This window comes from Trypanosoma melophagium (genome assembly GCF_022059095.1).
Source record: "Trypanosoma melophagium isolate St. Kilda chromosome Unknown ctg1segment0, whole genome shotgun sequence".
Lineage (NCBI taxonomy): Eukaryota > Euglenozoa > Kinetoplastea > Trypanosomatida > Trypanosomatidae > Trypanosoma > Trypanosoma melophagium.
In genome coordinates, this window is record NW_027125132.1 from 467,378 (window position 1) to 485,729 (window position 18,352).

The window sequence follows — 18,352 nt, forward strand, 5'->3', positions numbered from 1 at the left end:
TTCTCACACATATATCCAAGGAAAGCACTTTTTCTTATTATTATTTACAAGCCATTTCTTTTTTTATTTATTTTTACTCATCCATATTCCTATTTCCTTCTCTCTCTGTATCTTTTTACTCTGTTCACTTTCTTCGTCTTTTGCTTTGTAATCTACCCCACCCCCTCCCACAACCCCAATATCCTCTCTAAATTTAACGTAGAGCGTCCATAAATCGGCGTACTTCATCTAATGAATCAGCGCTTAGCTCTGAGAGTAAAACCTTTACGGCTTGCACAACACCAGTCTCTGTTGGTCCAATTTGAAGCGCCGATCCTCCATGCATGGCATTCATTATTCCACCATTCCCTTGTAATGACCTTCTTACTGGTTGAGCATTGTGCAACTGCGGCGGTGGTGGTTGATGATACCGTTGTGGTGATTCATGGTACGCCTGCCGCGATGATTCTAAGTGTCCTGATCTTCTCTTTACATATTGCCCCTTCGTCGGACTACGGGATGGACTCCGTCCACTACTGCCGAGACCACGTGCCCCCCGCTCCAGTGAGAAGTCGCCACTCCCCTCTGCCCTCTGCCGCGGGATTGGGTGGGCCTGTCCGTGTCTTGCCTGTAAATGCTGTTGTTGGGCCGTGCCGTAGTTATTTCCCTGAACTGCAGCAGGCCGCATCTTTCCCTTAACAGGGTCGCAATAAATAGACGGTGGTGGGGCAATAGCACGTAGATTCGGAAACACCCGGAATGCCTCTTCACGCTCTTGTGGAAGAATATCAACATCATCAAGTCGTTTGAGGCTAGCAACGGCGGCAATGACAAAACGCCTGTAGTTTGGATCCTGACAAATAGGATTATCTGCGAGATTGAGTATGGTAAGGTGTGGAATATCACTGAGGTGTAAAACCTGATTAAGGTCTTCTATGCGATTCTTGCGCATATACAACTCGCAGAGACGGCGGCAGTTCTCTAGTACGCCAAGGTCACTAAGCTCGTTAAGACTGAGGGAAAGAACCTCAAGATTACCCGCACGGCGCAGGACACCAATATCTGTCAACTGCGCCGCACATACATTCAACTTGCGCACACGTTGAATATTATCAACTTTGGTCTTCTGCAGCACCAAGTTCTCAGTAAGGACCCCCGCCATGGCTAATTAGAACCCGTCAGAGACCAGCGGTAATAATAATAATAATAATAATAATAATAATAATAATAATAGTATTGATAATACTAGATCTTTTCTTTTTCGTTTTTGGTTGTTGTTTTCTTATATTTTTTCTGTTACCCTCTTCTTCCTCTTCTTATTTCTCCTCGTTCTTTTACCTTGTCGTCAATATTGAAAAAACACCAGAGGCGCCGCAAAAAACAAAAATAAAAATGAAAAAATGGTGAAAAAAAAGTATCACTGAAATAAGAAGGGAAATAAAGAAGAAGGAAGTTTATACGTATGTATTGTCTAGGCAAAAAAGAAGGAAACTGACAGAAACAATCCAAAACGAAAAAAAAAAAGATTACAACATGGAAAGAAATGCACACAAATGCAATCACAAGCGAGTAGAAAAGTAAAAAAAAAACTTTACAAGTAGCGAAACAGGAGAATAAAAAAAGAGAATTATATTATTATTATTATTTCTTCCCCCACCTCCATTACCCCGTGTGGAACAAAAAAAAAATAATATATATATATATATATATATATATATATATATATACCCAAAAGGCAGTGCAGTATCTTTCTTTTTCATTCCTTGACAGCAACATAGCTATTAGTACTATCACCATCACCATCACCTTGTTTTTTATTCTCTTCCGCTATGATTTTGTGCTTCCCTGATACTTGTATTTCATTCACTAATTGTACCCCTAGTTTAATAATACCATCAGAAATTAATCGTACTTTTAACTGTTGCTCTTCCTTTGTATCACTTTCGGTTCCTGTCGTTTGCAATTCAAACGCCTCTGGATACTTTTGAAGTATAGTAGCTAATTGCTTCTTCGCACATCCCCTATGCTGCATGTACTTAAATACATGACGTGGTAACATCGCAAGTAAAACTTCAATAACTTTGACATCTCCCCAATCCTCTCGTTTATTAGTAAGCCTGGGAAGAAGAAGAAGAAGAATTTCTTCATCTGTGAACATGGTATTTTTCCAGGCTTCACCATCACTATGAACATCCTCCATTCCTTGTTCTCGTCTCATAACATTAACAGAAGTTGCCGTGATACCTTGTGTGATAAATAAATGTGGATATTTATCAAAAAAATCTACTCCAACATGCATAGAATCTTTTCCACCACCTGGTAGTAAGAGTTCACGCACCATCGCATTATTTATCCAAACTCCCGGAGTCATAGAATCATATATATGGAATGCTACCACATCAGGATTTAGAAGAGGATTTCCTTTTGGAAATTTACGTCTAAATTCCTCGCGAACAATAGAACGTCGTAACTTTTGTCGTTTCATAGGCATAAGCTCTTTAAGTTTCCTTCGTTCCTCTTGTAGCTCTTCATCGGTTAAATTCGTAAACTTACTATTTCCTTTTGACAAATGCTGTTTTATTTCCTCCTTAGATAAAATAAATTTCATTCCAATAATTTCATGTATTTCATTACGTAACGCACCATTAATATAGAATCGACTTTCATCGGCCATTTCAAGAGAAATGGCAGGTCCAAGTTGTAGAGAAATTCGTTCTGGATACGTTAATGCTACTTGCATTAATGGAGTTTGAAGAATATCAGTAGTTCGTTCTATTATCTCACTACATGGAATAAAATTATCTGTTCGCAAGAAACGTGAGAGACGCCAAAGGTCATAGTGAGGAGTAAAATCCTCCGATTCCCACTTTGGTCCCACATTCTCTATATCGGTATTATTAGATGATGTTAACATGGTTCGAGGTCCTCGAACAACTATAGCTACTCGTTTTCCAAAGTATACTATTTGAACATATGAACTCAAACAGGGTTCCAATGAGCAACGTTTTAACACACTTTCAATTTGTTCCATAAAATAATTAACTTGCTGTAAAGCATTTTCTACAGTTGGAAGCTCCCAAACACGCTGACAAGTTTCTAAAGGAACAGGTGTTTCAGGAAGTTGACTACAGATTTTAGTTAATTCCATATCCACCTCTTTTGTACATACTTTAGGGAGAACATTCGTGCGAGGTTTGGGTGGGTTTTGCACTTCAACATCTTTTACTCTCACACACAGTACACCATTGACCATCTTCACAATAAAAGCACTAGTACCACTATTACTACTATTACCAAAACTACCAGAACCTTCTGGCGGCTGTCGACAAAAACAGGCGAGACCACCCCATTCTGCCAGTGTCTCTCGTGTTTCTTCGGGGAGAATGGATGAAACACGGGAGATGGCCACCCACGGTGTGTTGGACTTTGAACGGAAGCGACGAATGGCCTCCTGCACTTCCTTCTGGATGCGAGATCCGACTTTGTGCGAGGCCACAAATCTCATTTGCGGTTGCCATCTATTTAGTTGAACTAGAACAGACAGACGATGCATTTCATAAACGCTTTCAACAGGGGGGTCGGTTGTGGGGTCGTACAATGTTAGGGAAAGAAAATATGAATATATATATATATATATATATATATATATATATATATAATAGCAAGAAAAAGGAAAAAAGGGGGAAAAAATATAGGTATTAAATAAGGAGAAAGGGGGCCATACATTGCTGATGTACAGAAATGACAGGAACCACCTCATTCAATATCACAAAACATTTTCAGCATCACAGTGGTTCAACACTTCACAAGATACAGAGAAAAAAAAAGCCAACTCGGTAGTGATGTTAAAATGCTGAGGTTCTTATCATGACCAAAAAAAAAAAAATGTGCAAACCAACAGGGGGAAAACTCTTCTTTCCCACTTATCTCTTACACACGCACTCGCCGCTCACGGTCCCACACATACTGTGGAAATGAAATAGCAAAAATTGATTGATGTGGTTTGCCAGGTTCGGGTTGATGATATGTAAGTACTTCCGCAGCAAATCCAATCGACTTTAAAGCACCCTCAACAATACCACCCATAAAACTAGCGTAATTAATGCTCCAACGTCCCTCTCCGTCTACATACTCAGGTGATGGATACACATGTCTTAGTACAATAGGATCACTATCAAATAGAAAAAAACGGTCTGAACCTGTCTCACGTTGTAGATCACTAGCAGGTTTACCAAACCAACGTGACCATAGTTTATCCTGAAAAAGTTTTAGCGCAGCTTCTATAGTAGTTGGTCGACGCTGTAATTCAAGTGGGTCCTTTAGAGATGAGAGCATGATAAGTCTAGCACCAACCAGCGCTCCAAGACTCGTCAAACGTTGTTCAATTTCTTCGATATCACGTGCTTTAGTTGGTGTATTATGGGCGCGTGTACACATCTCAGAAAAAAGGAAACTAAACGCTGAAAGAGAAACCTTCGCTTCATCATTAGCAGCTCGAGAGGACGCCTTCTCTGACTTGGAACTCCGTAAACTTTCACGGTACAGCATATGCCCTACTCTATTGTGGTTTTATTATATTTTTTTCTTTTTGTTTAAATAATTGCTTGTTTTTGGGCTTTGTGGAAGTATGAAGTGAAGAAAGGATTTTGTTTGTTTTATTACTATTATTATTTCCCTTTCTATCGTTCTTTTCCTTCCTTGGCCTACCCCTCCTCCATTATGATGATATGGGTGGGTCGGTGACATGTCATAATAGAAGAAGAATGGAGAAAAAGACGTGATAACTCAACAATTAAAGAAGAAGGGGCTTAAATCATACTTGGTGTGCATGTATAATTGTATGTCTCTTTTTTCTTCCCCCTTCTTTACCTCTGGCATTTCTTAACCACAGCAAGAGCAGAGTAGAGACAAAACGAACGAAAGCCTATTGATAACAAAAGAACGCTTCATGAGATATCTGAGAGAGCAACAACGCAATGCAAAGAAAGGGAAATATTGAGAGAAAAACGAAAAAAAAAACGAACAGATCATAAAAAGAGAATATTCATTTTTCCCTTAATTCCCTTCACTTACTTTTTTACTCTTTGCGAATATACCATAGCGTTCAATAATAGCTCTCAGCCCATGATAACTTCAAAGAAAAAGAAAGATGAGGAGGTTTTACTCTACTCACATTCCACAAATTTCCTATTCACGGTGATATTTTTGACACCTATTAAAAGCATTGGTATCAGCAAATTATCCAATAACAATACAACTGTAAATTGTACAAATAAAGCATAATGCAATTACAGGGGTCACAATACCAAACTATCACAGCAGACGAAATAAAGAAAGAGAGAGAGTGTTAGAAAAAAGCAGCAAGAAAGAAGAAAAACAAAGAAAAAATGTGAATAGTAAGAAATCCCCCACAGAAAAGGGAGAAAAAAAACAATAAAATCAAGCACCAAGACCATAAAATTGAATGAATATTTTCTTCCTCAAACTCCCAAACATTTTTTTTTTCTTTTCAAGGCTTCTCATTTCTTCTGCATTCCCGAAAAACAGGTCTGGTAAGAAAAAAAAAAAAAACACCCTAAAGAAACTTCTTCTTCTTTCTTACAGAAACAAATGATAATTTATGTACATGGACTACTACCGAGTTCTTTCTGGCTATCTGGAAGAGTTCTGGCCAATGAATTCAATGTTATCAGAGCTGAGAGACATTTCTCGTACAGTATAAAAGCCATAACAGTTGAGGGAATAACACGACAAATATTAACTGGAAGACCCCTATATAAGCCAAGAACCCCTTCTGTATGCCATATTGTACAAAGTGCTGAACTCATCGAGCGATACTCAACCAATGATCGATTTCGCTTGTCTTGCAAGCGTGTTCGCACAACCTCAAGAGGGTTACATATAGTTGATGCTGTCGCTTTAGATATAGCAGACGCAATTGCTACTTCTGCTGTTGATGGATTATTATTATCACTAAATATTTCACGTTTTATTCCCTCATAAAGTGTTACTTGAATAGTAGTACTCCCTGTAAGAAGAATTTGTGGACCAACACCACGAAACAATGAGGATAAACCTTCTCCACTAACCATAGCTTTAAGGCTACTAAAGAAACCTCGTGGTTTATGATAACTCCTTACATCATACAATTGTCGTCGTGTTTTAATTATATGAAATGGTGTAACTATAGTACCAGTAATAACAGCTGCAATACAGGCACTCAAAAAATCACATATAGCACTACCTTTATAAGTATTCTCGCTAGCTAAAGTACCAATTATTCCATTCTCCGTTTTTATAGGACCAAAAAGCTTTTGTTGTGCAGTTCGAAACGCCATTAAATACATTCCCCATCCCAGACTATGAGAAAAAATAGATACCGTAATGCCTCTATACATTCCTGTTATTCCTTCCTCTTTAATAATTTGACGTGCAGACTGCAGGGGAAATAAATTTCCTCCTTTGTATGTATGCGTACGTGTACGGAGGAAATCCAGTGGATAAAAGAGTGCAGTAGATATACAACCACCCAGCATACCTGCAGCTCCATGCATTAATGGTCCTACCGGTTTCTCATGTTGCTTAGCTCCATCATGCCCTGTTGTACCTTGCATCTGAATTGATACCGCCATATGGCGTACACGTAACTATATATATATATATATATATATAATATTATTAGATTGTATATTTTAATATTTATATACAAGGGCTTGAGCTTGCTATAAGATAAAGAACAAGCAAACCGTATATATAAAAAAAAAAAAAAAAAAAAAAAAACCGATTTTTTTTTGAAAAAAACGCCCCAAAAAAAAGAACAAAAAAAAAAGAATAAATACCACACTAACTCTTTCGTGACGAGGCAGAAGAGTCACTTTAGTGTCCAGAGTTGCAGTGTAGTCTCCTAGCCCACAAATACCCTTTTCCTAATGATTGAAATAGAAAAAAAAAGTAAAGAGGAAGAAAAAATAAACTTACATATATAAACCAAGTAGAGAGTTACACAGCAGATATACAAAGGATTATATCAACAATAACAACGACAGAAGAAAAAAAAGATTCAGCTAGACAACGCTTACAAAAAAAAAAAAAAACAAAGCGAGGGAATCAATATGAAGACAAACACTATTTAAGGATAAGTAATGTCTGATTTTTTTTTGGTCTTCTTCTTCAAAGTGCCTTTATTAGCTGATTTCTTCCTCCCTCCCTCAGTTAATTACATAATTCATAGACCATATTGATTTTTTCCCTTCTTTAGTTTGCCAATAACCCTTCATTATCACTGAAGTTCGGGCCATTTATGGGATTCACGTCCCTCCTTATCAAGGCGCTCGTATCCATGCCGACCAAAAACATCTCTTTGCAAAGAAACAAGTTGTCCGTATTTAAGCGTTGGTGTGAACATCGCGTTTGTATACTGTAAAGAAGCTGACATAACTGGTAGTGAAGCTGCTGTTTTAGATGTAATAAAAGCCACAATATCACGGTAAGATTGTAAACCTTCTGAAATTTCGTTTTCAAAGGCACACATAAGATTGCTGAGATTAGGGTTCTTTTCAAAAGCTTCTGTCATGGGTTTAAGAAGATAACCCTGTAAAATGCATCCAGCACGAAATGTTGCAATAGTTGCAGGTAGATTTAATCCAAAGTTATACACTTTATCCAATTCACGTAGACATTGAAACATTTGCGCATAGCATGCCACAATAGTGATACACATAGCATTGTAAAGTTGTTTAATTTCAGGAGCATTAGGACTCTTATCTTTTAGGGTATATCCAGGTGCTTTCGTAACACACGATAACACCTTAGCGTTTGCCATACGTTCTGATTTGTACATTGTCATCTGACGTGAGATGACTGCCATGTTAAGACTTGGGGCAGGCACACCAACTTCCAAAGCCTCCTGCGCTGACCACAATCCTGTTCCCTTAGAACCAATACAATCCTTCACGTGTTCTGTGAGGTAATTTCCATCCTCCGCCCGTGCCCGTGCCGCGGCGATGGAGATATCCAGCATATATGATGTAAGAAATCCCTTCGTCTTCCAGTCCTCAAAAACGCACGCCACTTCATCATTACTTAATCCCAACGCCCGCAGCACCTCAAAAGCCTCTCCCCACGCCTGCAGAATGGCGTACTCACCAGCGTTGTGGTACATCTTCACACACGACCCGGCACCCCCGCGGCCGTTCATCGTCACGCACGGCCGTCCATCTTCTGCCTTCGCGGCGGCGGCCTCCACGATGGGGCGGATCTCCTCCCACACGCTGAGCGTCCCGCCGGGGAAAAAGGCCGGTCCCTTCCGGGCGCCCTCCTCGCCGCCGGAGATGCCCATCCCGAGAAACCGCAGGCCCGTCGCCTCCAGCTGCTCTGCCCGCCGCCCCTGGTCCTTGAAGTGGGCGTTGCCGGTGTCCACAATAATGTCGTCCTTCTCCAGCACTCCTCTGAGCTGCTCAATCGTGGAATCCGTGGCGGCCCCGGCCTGGACAAGGATGAGGACCTTACGTGGCTTCTTGAGAGCCGCCGCGAAGTCTTTCATGGTTTCAAAGGCTTTTAGATTTCCGGCAAATGGCACAGAGGCATTTTCATTGATGAAGGACTCGGATTTTGCATAGGTACGGTTGAAAACCGCTACTTTAAAGCCTTTTTCAGCAATATTTAGAGCCAAATTGGCGCCCATCACGCCAAGTCCAACAATACCAACATCCATCGACATTGTAATATAAACTCCAAGTACAATATTGTATTTTATTTGTTTTTTTTTTCTTCATTGATTAGAAAATAAATAAAGAGAGGGAGAAAGATAAAAAAAAGGTTTGAAACAACAATCCCAAGTACAGGAAAAACTATTTCACCGATAATTAATATCAAGAAAAATAAAAGGATTTTATTACACTCGATAGAAATAAGGAAAGAAATAACTCCAAATAAGAAACAGAAAAAAGCCTTTAATAGGCAGGGACTAAAGTTTCGATCCATCATTTCGATTAATCATCATAGCCATACGAATTTTCTCTTGTTCCTTTTCGATTCGTGCAATCATTCGCTCACGTCGTTTTTTAAGCAACATTTTACGACGACTTTTTAGTTTCGATTGTGCTGAATCTTTACTTTGTTGTTTCCCACTATCATCCTTATGATCACCAACTAACTCAGAAATATCTCGCCTTAATCTCTGTCGTTTAAACGCTTCTTTTTCTAACTGTTCACGTGCCTCATCAGCCTCAGGGGCGTCAATAATAAGCACCAACTGTCCTTTTTTAAGCATCATATAGGCTTCTTCACGTGAGTAGAAAGCTAATAGTTTCCCTGCTGTATCAGCATGCAGTGATTCATTTAATTTTGTTAATTCATGTGCAACAATTACACGGCGACGGGGCAATAACACCGCAATATCCTGTAGAACAAGAAGAAGTCGACGTGGAATTTCATAAAATACACAAGGAAAATTTGCCTGTCCAACCGTATTACGAAGAATACGTAAACGTGCCCCATGAGACTCTGGCAACATATTTCCAAAGAAAAAAGATCCGTCACGAAGAGAACGTAAAGAAGAAGAAGAAGAAGAAATATTTGCTTGTGTCTGATTATTAGGTGTATTAACCTCATATGGTGAAAAAGTAACACCTGCAACAGCCAATGCACACGTTAAAGCACATGGTCCAGGTACTGCTGATACACGTACACCTTCTGCTTGCATCTCTCGTATTAATTCACTACCAACATCTCCAATGCATGGGGTTCCACTTGTGCATACTAACGCCATACTTCTCCCTCCTCGAAGAAGTTCGACAAGTCTTTCCCTTGTTATAGAACGATTACTACGAGAATAATGAATAAGACGACCTTGAGCTTCTATTTGAACAAGATCAAGCAACGTTTTAGTTGCTGGACGATCTGTTGTAATAATATAGTCTACTTGTCGAAGAACATCAAGAGCACGTATAGAAAAATCTTTTAAATTTCCAATAGGAACAGAAACAACATGAAGTGCACCTGCATCAATGTTTGTAGGAGTTGTTAATGGGTTAACAGCGTCATCAGGTGTGGTCCGTGTATGACGGTATTTAAACGTTCCCAATTTATTTCTGTTAGAAGAGAAAAAACTACGTTGATGATAGAGACTCTCTTTTTGATATTGATGTTGATGTACAAGAGCAAGGCTGCTTCTCGTAAGACAACACCAGAGACAAGAATCAACAGCTCGTCGAATAGCCATATTCTTTCTTCTTTCTCTTTTTTCTTTAAACGTACGTCCTATACCACCCCTCCACCCTTCGCTTATTAGAAAAAAGAAAAAGAAAAGGGGGAAAAAAAGAACGAAAATTATTTCATTATATTTCAACGTTCCCAAGAAGTAATAATAATAATAATAATAATAATAATAATAATAATAATAATTATTATTATTATTATTACTATCATTATCCAGTATCCCTTTTTGTTGAGAAAATCCCATTTCAGCCCACCACAGCCACTACATGCAAAACACAAACAAAAAAAACTAAAGAGAACGACGCTCGCGTTTCTTTCGTAATGTCTTCTGTTATCCGAAATCATTATTATGATTATAATTATTATTTTGATTATTTCGTTTATCACCTGTTTTTCTTACTTTCTTTCTTTTTCAATCGGTTACCTTAGGCTGTCTTATCAAACAGTGTAGCGTACAATAATGCAGCACTACCCCTCTTCTCCGTCATCTCAATCAACTCATCCCACACCGCAAACGTAGGACCACTACACATACTAGTACCATTACCACTATTATTATTATTATTATCATTATTATTATTATTTATTGTACCCCGCATGATAACTCCCACTAGATATTCCAGCATAGACTCTTCTGCGAACATGTTATCCGCCTCCTTCTCAAACAACACATCTTCTTCCTCCTCTTCGCAGACCTCCTCATCGCCATCATTCTTATCATCGGTTTCTTCGTCTGGCACGTCATCATCACCCATCAAGTATTGCCGTACCACTTCATAGCCCAACACACCACCTTTACTGTACTCTCTAAGTTGATACACAAGCGAGAAAACACATGTACTGTGATCGTACACACACGGCACTGGTGAAGTAAGTGTAGATACCACACGACAAGCATCCGTACGGACATCATGGGCGTCATCAAAAAGAAGACGTAAAAGAATTAATAGAAATACACAGTGGTGATTCATGGAGTTAGAATTCGTATTACCATGAATTGATAAGAGTCCATCATTCAAAGCAGCCACAACGGCTGCGCGATTCTGAACATTAAAAACAGGAGATGAATGATGCGATAGAACTCGCAAAAAGTCTTCACTACAAGTACCACGTCTAACGCAACAGCGAGCAAGAAATCGTACAGCCCAAGATTGAACTTCTGTATTACGCAGTGGATTATTTGCTTGAGGGTCCATTCGCTGAAGCAGAAGAGACTCCACTGTATCACAGAGTGATTTAAGTTCACCCGTCTCAAGATGTGTATCCACACCAAGCATAACAAGAAATTCCAAATGAGCTTTCATGTGGAATACACCTGTACAAGGTAATTGTTGATGAGAAGTATTTACTGATAATTCTTTTGTTAACATAAGTAATGCTGCATGTGTAGGATCATAATGAACTTGTGCTTTAAAGAATTGCAGGATATTTTGTGCTGTCTCCCGTTTCCATCGCTTCTCTGTAGTGTAATAACTTAAATGATCCATAAAATACGAGATGAGTGAATCACCCTTCATTCCTTTAAAAATACAAGAGAGAGACTCCCACATAGAAACATTTTCCTCAGTTAATAGTGTTGTTGTTGTTGTTGCTGTTGTTTCTTCTCTCTTCTGGGCAAGAAACCCAACACTAAGAAGAGCAAAGAGGGCAGCATTTCGTTCTACCAATGTATGATCACCACGAGAGAGATTAAACAACTCCGTAGGAACACACGACAACTCATACAAGACTCCAACACCAAAACGTATTAACTCCAAACACAGAGAATTTTCTCCACAATTTCCAAAACGTTGATTGTAAAAATAAAGTATATCACATGCTAAACTTAAAAAGGTAGCTGCAATAGTAGGACATTTTACTGAAACATGATGTAGTTTTGAGTTAACAGAAAGAGAAGTAAGACCTTGAATAGTGAGTTTACTAATAAGTTTTGCTACAGTAGTTGTTGCGTTACTACTCATAATTTTTGCCCTCATATTACGACGTAGTGTACCAACATAAAATGTATGAAACTGCTGCATATGAAGTAATGCACCATGAACGGCATTAGCATCACTTTTCACATTAGAGATAGTGGAAAAAAATTCCATCATCATACTCTCAAGATGAGAAGGAGGAACAAGTGAAGAAAGCGCTACGGCACTGGCTGCACGAATCATTAAATTTCTCGAAGAACCACATCGTACAACAGCACGAATAATACGAGAAGAATCTGCATCTATATTATTTTCGGTATCTGTCATTACTTTACCAGTTGCTTTCGTTATAAGATGTGGTGGATCTGGACTTAACATGGAAAGCATTTGTAATAATGGAAACACACCAAGACTAGGAACTGGATTTGCACAGCTTTTTACAAGTACATCATACGTAAATGCAACACCTCTAGGAGCACGTACGGCGATATCATGCAGTGATGTATTTATACCTACACCACCTGTTGAAGGGTGTTCTCCAACAAAGCGTGGAAGTACGGCAGAGAATAACATTAGTGAACTATTACGTATACCCCAACTTTCATCATCAAAGCCTCTTGTAGCAATCCAAAATGCCTCTTCTAAACTTGCGACGGAACGTGAGGCAAAGATTTTATTTTCAAATATAAATTTCAACACATTTAATGCATTCGAACGTTGACTATCTGACACCGCCTCCGCCTCCCCCACATTTCCTGTATTATTATTATTATTATTATTATTATTATTATTATTATTATTATGTATACAGTTTATATCGGTTCCCTCTGCCACTCGCAGTAATGCCCGCATAGCCTTTGCAAACAACACCACCGGCACTGTAGGATCCTCCGCCTCTAGTAATGCTAATAAGGCATGTGGCAATCCTTGACTGCGTCTCAACATGCGGGCCACACTGCGAGACGTCACACCGTCGGGGCCAAGCAGGAAATCCAACATTTCCGCCGGAAGTGCATAAAACACCGCCGTACGTGAACGGAGAAGAGCGGCGGAAATCGTTTTAAGGGCTTGTCGTACCGCCCGCATCACACCATTGTGTTTAGTGCGAAGGAGGGATTCCATCAGTACATAACAGACAGAACGAACAATAGGAAAGGCGAGGTGATCGACGGAGACGAGTTTCATAATACGAACAACCGCAGCGGCACTGGTGCGAATACTAAGCCATGTGTTATTCACAACTGTACGCATAGTTTTTTCCGTACATGAACCGTCTCTATCAAAGATATGTCCACGACAATCCACATCCGCCTCATTTCCATCACCTGAACTACTGGACTCGCCTCCAACAAGAAGTGAACATGTTTGTAATGCTTCACGAGAACATATAAGAAGTTTATTACATACTTCATAGAAAAATTCTGTATCATGTTTAACTTCCCATGCATTTGATAATAATGCAGAACAGAGGGATAATGAACCATGCAAAGGATGTTCCTGAATATATTCATACGCACCCTTTACACCTAAGGATTGAAGTTGTATAAATTTTTCCTGCACTATTGCAATCTCACGTTCTAAAAATTCCACTCTTCTCTTTGATTCCTGTAATGGATCTGAAATGGCAGCTTCTCTTGCAACTGGTCTAAAGTAAGAAGCCAAAACATAACGAAGTACTTCCCCTTCAGCTTTTCGAAAAGTCTGTGCTCGTAATAATTCTCTCTTGGCCGTATTTGCAGTTTCTACATCACCGAGATATTCACTGGCAAACACCGTCTCTGGTGCATATTCACAGTAAAGAAGAAGAATACTATAAGCACTTGTACGTGCCTTTTCCCATCCTTCCGATAGGCATTCGAGTAATCCTTCAACAAGTACGGATGGAAATAGTTCTCTTGTTAAATTCATATTCTTTAAATGAATTGGTGAAAGAAACTCTAGTACACTTCGGATAAGACATGTATATACCGACATCGCCGCCACACGACGTTCAAGAGATAAATGACGGCTCCACTTGGCGTTTTCACCAATTTGTGGAATAATACAACGTACAGTTCGTACACAGTGATTAATCACAAGTTGTTTATACGATTCAGCTTTTTCAAATTCTTCTAAACCTTTTCGTTGTCTGGTTTCTTGTTTCACATAACTATCTACAAATCGTCGTGTCCATTTCTTATATAATTCTAATAAATTACGTAAAGCTGCAGAATCTCCACCGTAATGCATATTCGTGCTTAAATACCATTCCACCATACAACATTGCCATAACTCTACAGATTCTGATTTTTTAGTACTTAACACACAAAGACCTAATGCTGTAAATCGTAGTTCACTTTCCTGTGCTTGAAGACTTGCCAATACCGCCTTAAATGATTGACTGTTTGGATGAATATAGGTTGAAACATCTCTTCCTACTAAACGGGCTCGATGAATAATTTCCACCACACTTTGATTTACACGAGAAGAATTCTTTTCACCGCTTAACATATTTCCCAATTGTGAAAGTAAAGTTGGTAAATAAATTTCTTCACTCTTAAGACATGGAGAAATAATATGTGTTACAATATGTGAAACCTCTGCAGCCTCATTCAAATGAAAGAAGGATGCGTAACCAGGGATAAGAAGAGATTCTACTAAAGGTTTAATAATACCTTTTATAAAAAAATCATTATCATGTACATTGTTGTTATTTAATTTTAGAATACGACCAGCCATTTTGGCAAATACATCTCCAGCTATATTTCCAATTTTATGATTTCCCGCACCAGAGATAAGTAATTTACTAAAACAACAAAGAGCCTGAATATCAGTTATAGTTCCATTTTCATATGAATAATATTTTCTCAATTCAGAGATAAATTGAATCATTGGTACAACACTTATAAGACCTAATAATGCGTGGTACTTTCCACGTCTTTCATCAGGTATTGAAAGAATACTTTGTACAGTTTCAGCAGTATCTAATATTTCTTCATTTATATTATTATTTTCTATACAAGTTGAAACTGTTAAAACACTACAACGTTTTAATATACAATGTACAGCAAGTATTTCATTATATGTGTCATATAACGGACCTGCAACCTGTTGTGTGTTATCATCCCACATACCCATTATAACTTCTGTTGCTTGATTTAATGTACGAGTAAGTTTTGGTGTCTTTATACACAACTCAATAAGTTCTCTTCTCTGAGATTCAAGTAATGGATCTTTACCACCTGCCCGTTGTAAACCTCTCTTTGCCACTTTAGTTTTCGTAATATTATTCATATTTTCATTAGATGGTACTTCTAAAATATCGGCAATACAAGAAAGAACAGATCCGATATGACGTACTACACTATCAATAGTTTGAATAGCCATAAATCTCGTATCAGGTGATTGAAGAGCTGAACAGTATGCTTCTACTGCTGGCATTATAATATCATGCACAGCTACTATGGCCTTAGAGGGAAAAGAGTTAACATCATCTGTTAAAGGAATAATTGGTTTAAGCAGAACACCAAGAGATTCCACATTTCCATGAATAGGAGTAGATAAATGGGCAAGTAATCCTTTCATTAATGCAAATCTACCATTATTTGTAAAAGCAGAAAAAATGCTTTTTAGTATCATGAGTGTTTCAGGATGTTCTGTAAGTATACACTTTGGATTACTAGAGCATAAAAGTTGTACCAACTCTTTTACTCTTTCATTCTTACTCTTTTCTACTTCCAATCGCGTTTGAGAAGACACGGAATCCACATTCTTCACTGTAGATGTACGCATTTCAGTTGTACCACATTGTTTACAAACCTCAAGTAATAACCATGGAGAACATGTACGTAAGGTAATAAGTGAAGATACAAGTAATCCAGCTCCATTGAGAACATCTTTTGGAAACAATGATGATGAAAGCATATCTAAAGCGGGTGAGAGAAGTCGAGTTAAATCTCCTTGAATAATATTTATATTTTCTGTATTCTCACTATTCCAGATATTTTCAAAAAGATACAAAAATTTATGTATATAGGTTGTAACCACACGAATACCATAACGTACATACGCCAAATCTTCTCCTAATAATGTACTATTGTTATTACCATTATCCATATCTCCTATTTCTATCACTTCAGCTTGACGAGATCCCATGTGGGCATTTGTTACCATCCACTGCAGACTGTCACCAAGAAGAGGAAAAATATCGAAAAATGTATCGGCAAACACAGAAGGAAAAATAGGTAATGCCACAACACTTGTACTATCAATACAATTTACCCAACTCATTACGGCATCCTTTAATTGAAGAATTTTTTCCGCATCACCCATTAAAGTTTCAGAGTGATCACCAAGTATAGTAGGTCGCTTTAACGTATCGGAATTCCAACAACTAATATGAGTATTAATAAAGGCTTCACGAAATTGTGATTCAAGTATATCATCCTTTATATACACAGTTCGAATAAGTGTTGCAAGAGCACGATGAAGATAACGTACGGCACAACTAAGCATAAGTGGAAGTATAAAGTGTTTCGCCAGTACATGAAGAAAAACTCTACAGGCCTCTGAATCTCGTTTATCCATAAATGTCGCTTCTCGTAAGGCGCCTGTTATCTGAGAAACATTTCGTACCCGTTGCTCTGGTGTTGTCGCATTAAGCATATGGTCTACTTCTCGACAAACAATATTAATGGCTTTGGGAGATTCAATTGCAGCAGCCACTGCTGCCTCACGAATAACGGGAGCACCAGCTGTTAGTTGTGCAAGCAGAGCATTAGGAATAATAATATCTGCTGCTGAATCAGGTCGGTGCTGTTGCACTCGCTTTGAGGTGCTGTACTCACTCATAGCGATTTTTCTCTTTGCTTTTCTATTTCTCTTGATGCCGAGAAAAAAAAATAATAATTAAAGAAAAAAAGGATTATAGATGATTTGACAGAAACTAAGGAAAGTAAAACAAAACATCAACAACAATAACTACAACAATATATATATATTTCACAAAATAATTTATGTAGCAAACTTATATCATTCACTCACTCCCTCTTCCTCTTTTTCCACTACAAATAAGGGAGGAAAGAACAAAACTCTCAACATGTAGAAAGGAATCAAGGGAAACAACAACATCATTATCATATTACAGAATGCTATGCAATGTTCATAAAAGATGACACTCTACACAAAAAAAGTACAAAATCTATACATAAAACAACACCTCACACATTTTCAAGCACAAGATATATCTGCATTGTTAATAATGAATTCAATCATCAGTTAACCCCATATTATATTTCCACCGACGTAGTGATTCACCTGGTTGGGGTTTCTTCTTCATTTCATCATCTTCCTGAAGTACAAATTCCACTGGACGTGGGTAGTGAGAACTACGAGGCTTTAATTTCGGTTTATTTTCATCATAGTGTGGCCGTGGCGGTGGACGTGCCGCCAACACTTCATACCGCGTATATGGTCCGTCTGTTGTCAGTGTTAACATTGGCCCAGTGTAGTTCGGTGGTGGTGTCCTATGCCGCATCCCTATTGCCCCCGCCTTGTTATTATTGCTATTACTATTTCTGTTCGTCCCACTCCGATCCCTGTACTCACAGACGAGTGTCTCTTCAGTGTCGGGTGTGAGTCTTCCCTCTTCGTTGCCGGTGAGTGTTGGGCGGTTGGCGGGCGGCGGGGCGGGCGGCGGTGGATTAGACGGAATGGCCCCGTAAACCCGCCGCCGCTCCTCTTTTGTTTGGTGGAAAAGTTGAAATCGCCGCAGTCGTTCGTCCTCGGCGTGAATGAGGGCGTCGATGGCTGTGTCGTCTGGGGGCTGCATGGATGGAGGACTCTACAGCACCCGCCGCATTCAAAGAGGAGTAGGAGAAGTAGGGACTATTAAGAGTGAGATATATATAGAGAAAAGAGTCAAAGATAGATACATTCAATCATAGGGAGGAAGAGAAAATGAAGGAAGAGAGCGGGATTTAGTTATAAAAGAAAAAGGGAAAGAGGGTAAAAAAGAAAAAAAACACAAGTCATAAGAACAACAAGAGAAAATCATACCATCATCCACGGCACTATATAATGAGTCAGAGAAAAATAATCTCTTGTGTAATAAGAACATCACGAACATGAGAGAGAAAAAAAAAAAAATAGAAGGAAAGAAAAAGAAGGAAATGGGGTATTCTTCAAGTTTGGAAAGAGAGGAAAGTAAAAAATCATACACACAAAACCACAGAGGTATTCATAATTGCGCCATATTTCGT

The 18,352-nt window shown here is 38.7% G+C and overlaps 8 protein-coding genes across 8 annotated transcripts; all 8 read right to left on the reverse strand.

Moving 5' to 3' along the window:
* Positions 1-193: 193 nt before the first annotated feature.
* On the reverse strand, positions 194-1,141 carry LSM04_001345 (uncharacterized protein; the record flags this gene model as incomplete). Its single annotated transcript, XM_067335366.1, has 1 exon — positions 194-1,141. One exon carries the CDS (start codon positions 1,139-1,141, stop codon positions 194-196), a length of 948 nt encoding a protein of 315 aa, XP_067194985.1.
* A 594-nt stretch (positions 1,142-1,735) lies between these two features.
* LSM04_002744 (uncharacterized protein) lies at positions 1,736-3,532 on the reverse strand (the record flags this gene model as incomplete). The annotated part of the gene is made up of 1 exon (XM_067335367.1): positions 1,736-3,532. The coding sequence occupies one exon, from the start codon at positions 3,530-3,532 to the stop codon at positions 1,736-1,738; it is 1,797 nt and encodes a 598-aa protein (XP_067195072.1).
* A 377-nt stretch (positions 3,533-3,909) lies between these two features.
* LSM04_007955 (Transport protein particle (TRAPP) component) lies at positions 3,910-4,527 on the reverse strand (the record flags this gene model as incomplete). Its single annotated transcript, XM_067335368.1, has 1 exon — positions 3,910-4,527. One exon carries the CDS (start codon positions 4,525-4,527, stop codon positions 3,910-3,912), a length of 618 nt encoding a protein of 205 aa, XP_067195387.1.
* A 1,070-nt stretch (positions 4,528-5,597) lies between these two features.
* LSM04_006940 (Mitochondrial substrate/solute carrier) lies at positions 5,598-6,611 on the reverse strand (the record flags this gene model as incomplete). Its single annotated transcript, XM_067335370.1, has 1 exon — positions 5,598-6,611. One exon carries the CDS (start codon positions 6,609-6,611, stop codon positions 5,598-5,600), a length of 1,014 nt encoding a protein of 337 aa, XP_067195326.1.
* A 647-nt stretch (positions 6,612-7,258) lies between these two features.
* LSM04_002476 (6-phosphogluconate dehydrogenase) lies at positions 7,259-8,698 on the reverse strand (the record flags this gene model as incomplete). The annotated part of the gene is made up of 1 exon (XM_067335371.1): positions 7,259-8,698. The coding sequence occupies one exon, from the start codon at positions 8,696-8,698 to the stop codon at positions 7,259-7,261; it is 1,440 nt and encodes a 479-aa protein (XP_067195058.1).
* A 246-nt stretch (positions 8,699-8,944) lies between these two features.
* Positions 8,945-10,201, reverse strand: LSM04_001873 (Tetrapyrrole methylase; the record flags this gene model as incomplete). The annotated part of the gene is made up of 1 exon (XM_067335372.1): positions 8,945-10,201. One exon carries the CDS (start codon positions 10,199-10,201, stop codon positions 8,945-8,947), a length of 1,257 nt encoding a protein of 418 aa, XP_067195018.1.
* A 421-nt stretch (positions 10,202-10,622) lies between these two features.
* Positions 10,623-16,943, reverse strand: LSM04_003649 (protein of unknown function DUF2428; the record flags this gene model as incomplete). Its single annotated transcript, XM_067335373.1, has 1 exon — positions 10,623-16,943. The coding sequence occupies one exon, from the start codon at positions 16,941-16,943 to the stop codon at positions 10,623-10,625; it is 6,321 nt and encodes a 2,106-aa protein (XP_067195128.1).
* A 415-nt stretch (positions 16,944-17,358) lies between these two features.
* Positions 17,359-17,922, reverse strand: LSM04_003596 (uncharacterized protein; the record flags this gene model as incomplete). The annotated part of the gene is made up of 1 exon (XM_067335374.1): positions 17,359-17,922. The coding sequence occupies one exon, from the start codon at positions 17,920-17,922 to the stop codon at positions 17,359-17,361; it is 564 nt and encodes a 187-aa protein (XP_067195120.1).
* Positions 17,923-18,352: the final 430 nt, after the last annotated feature.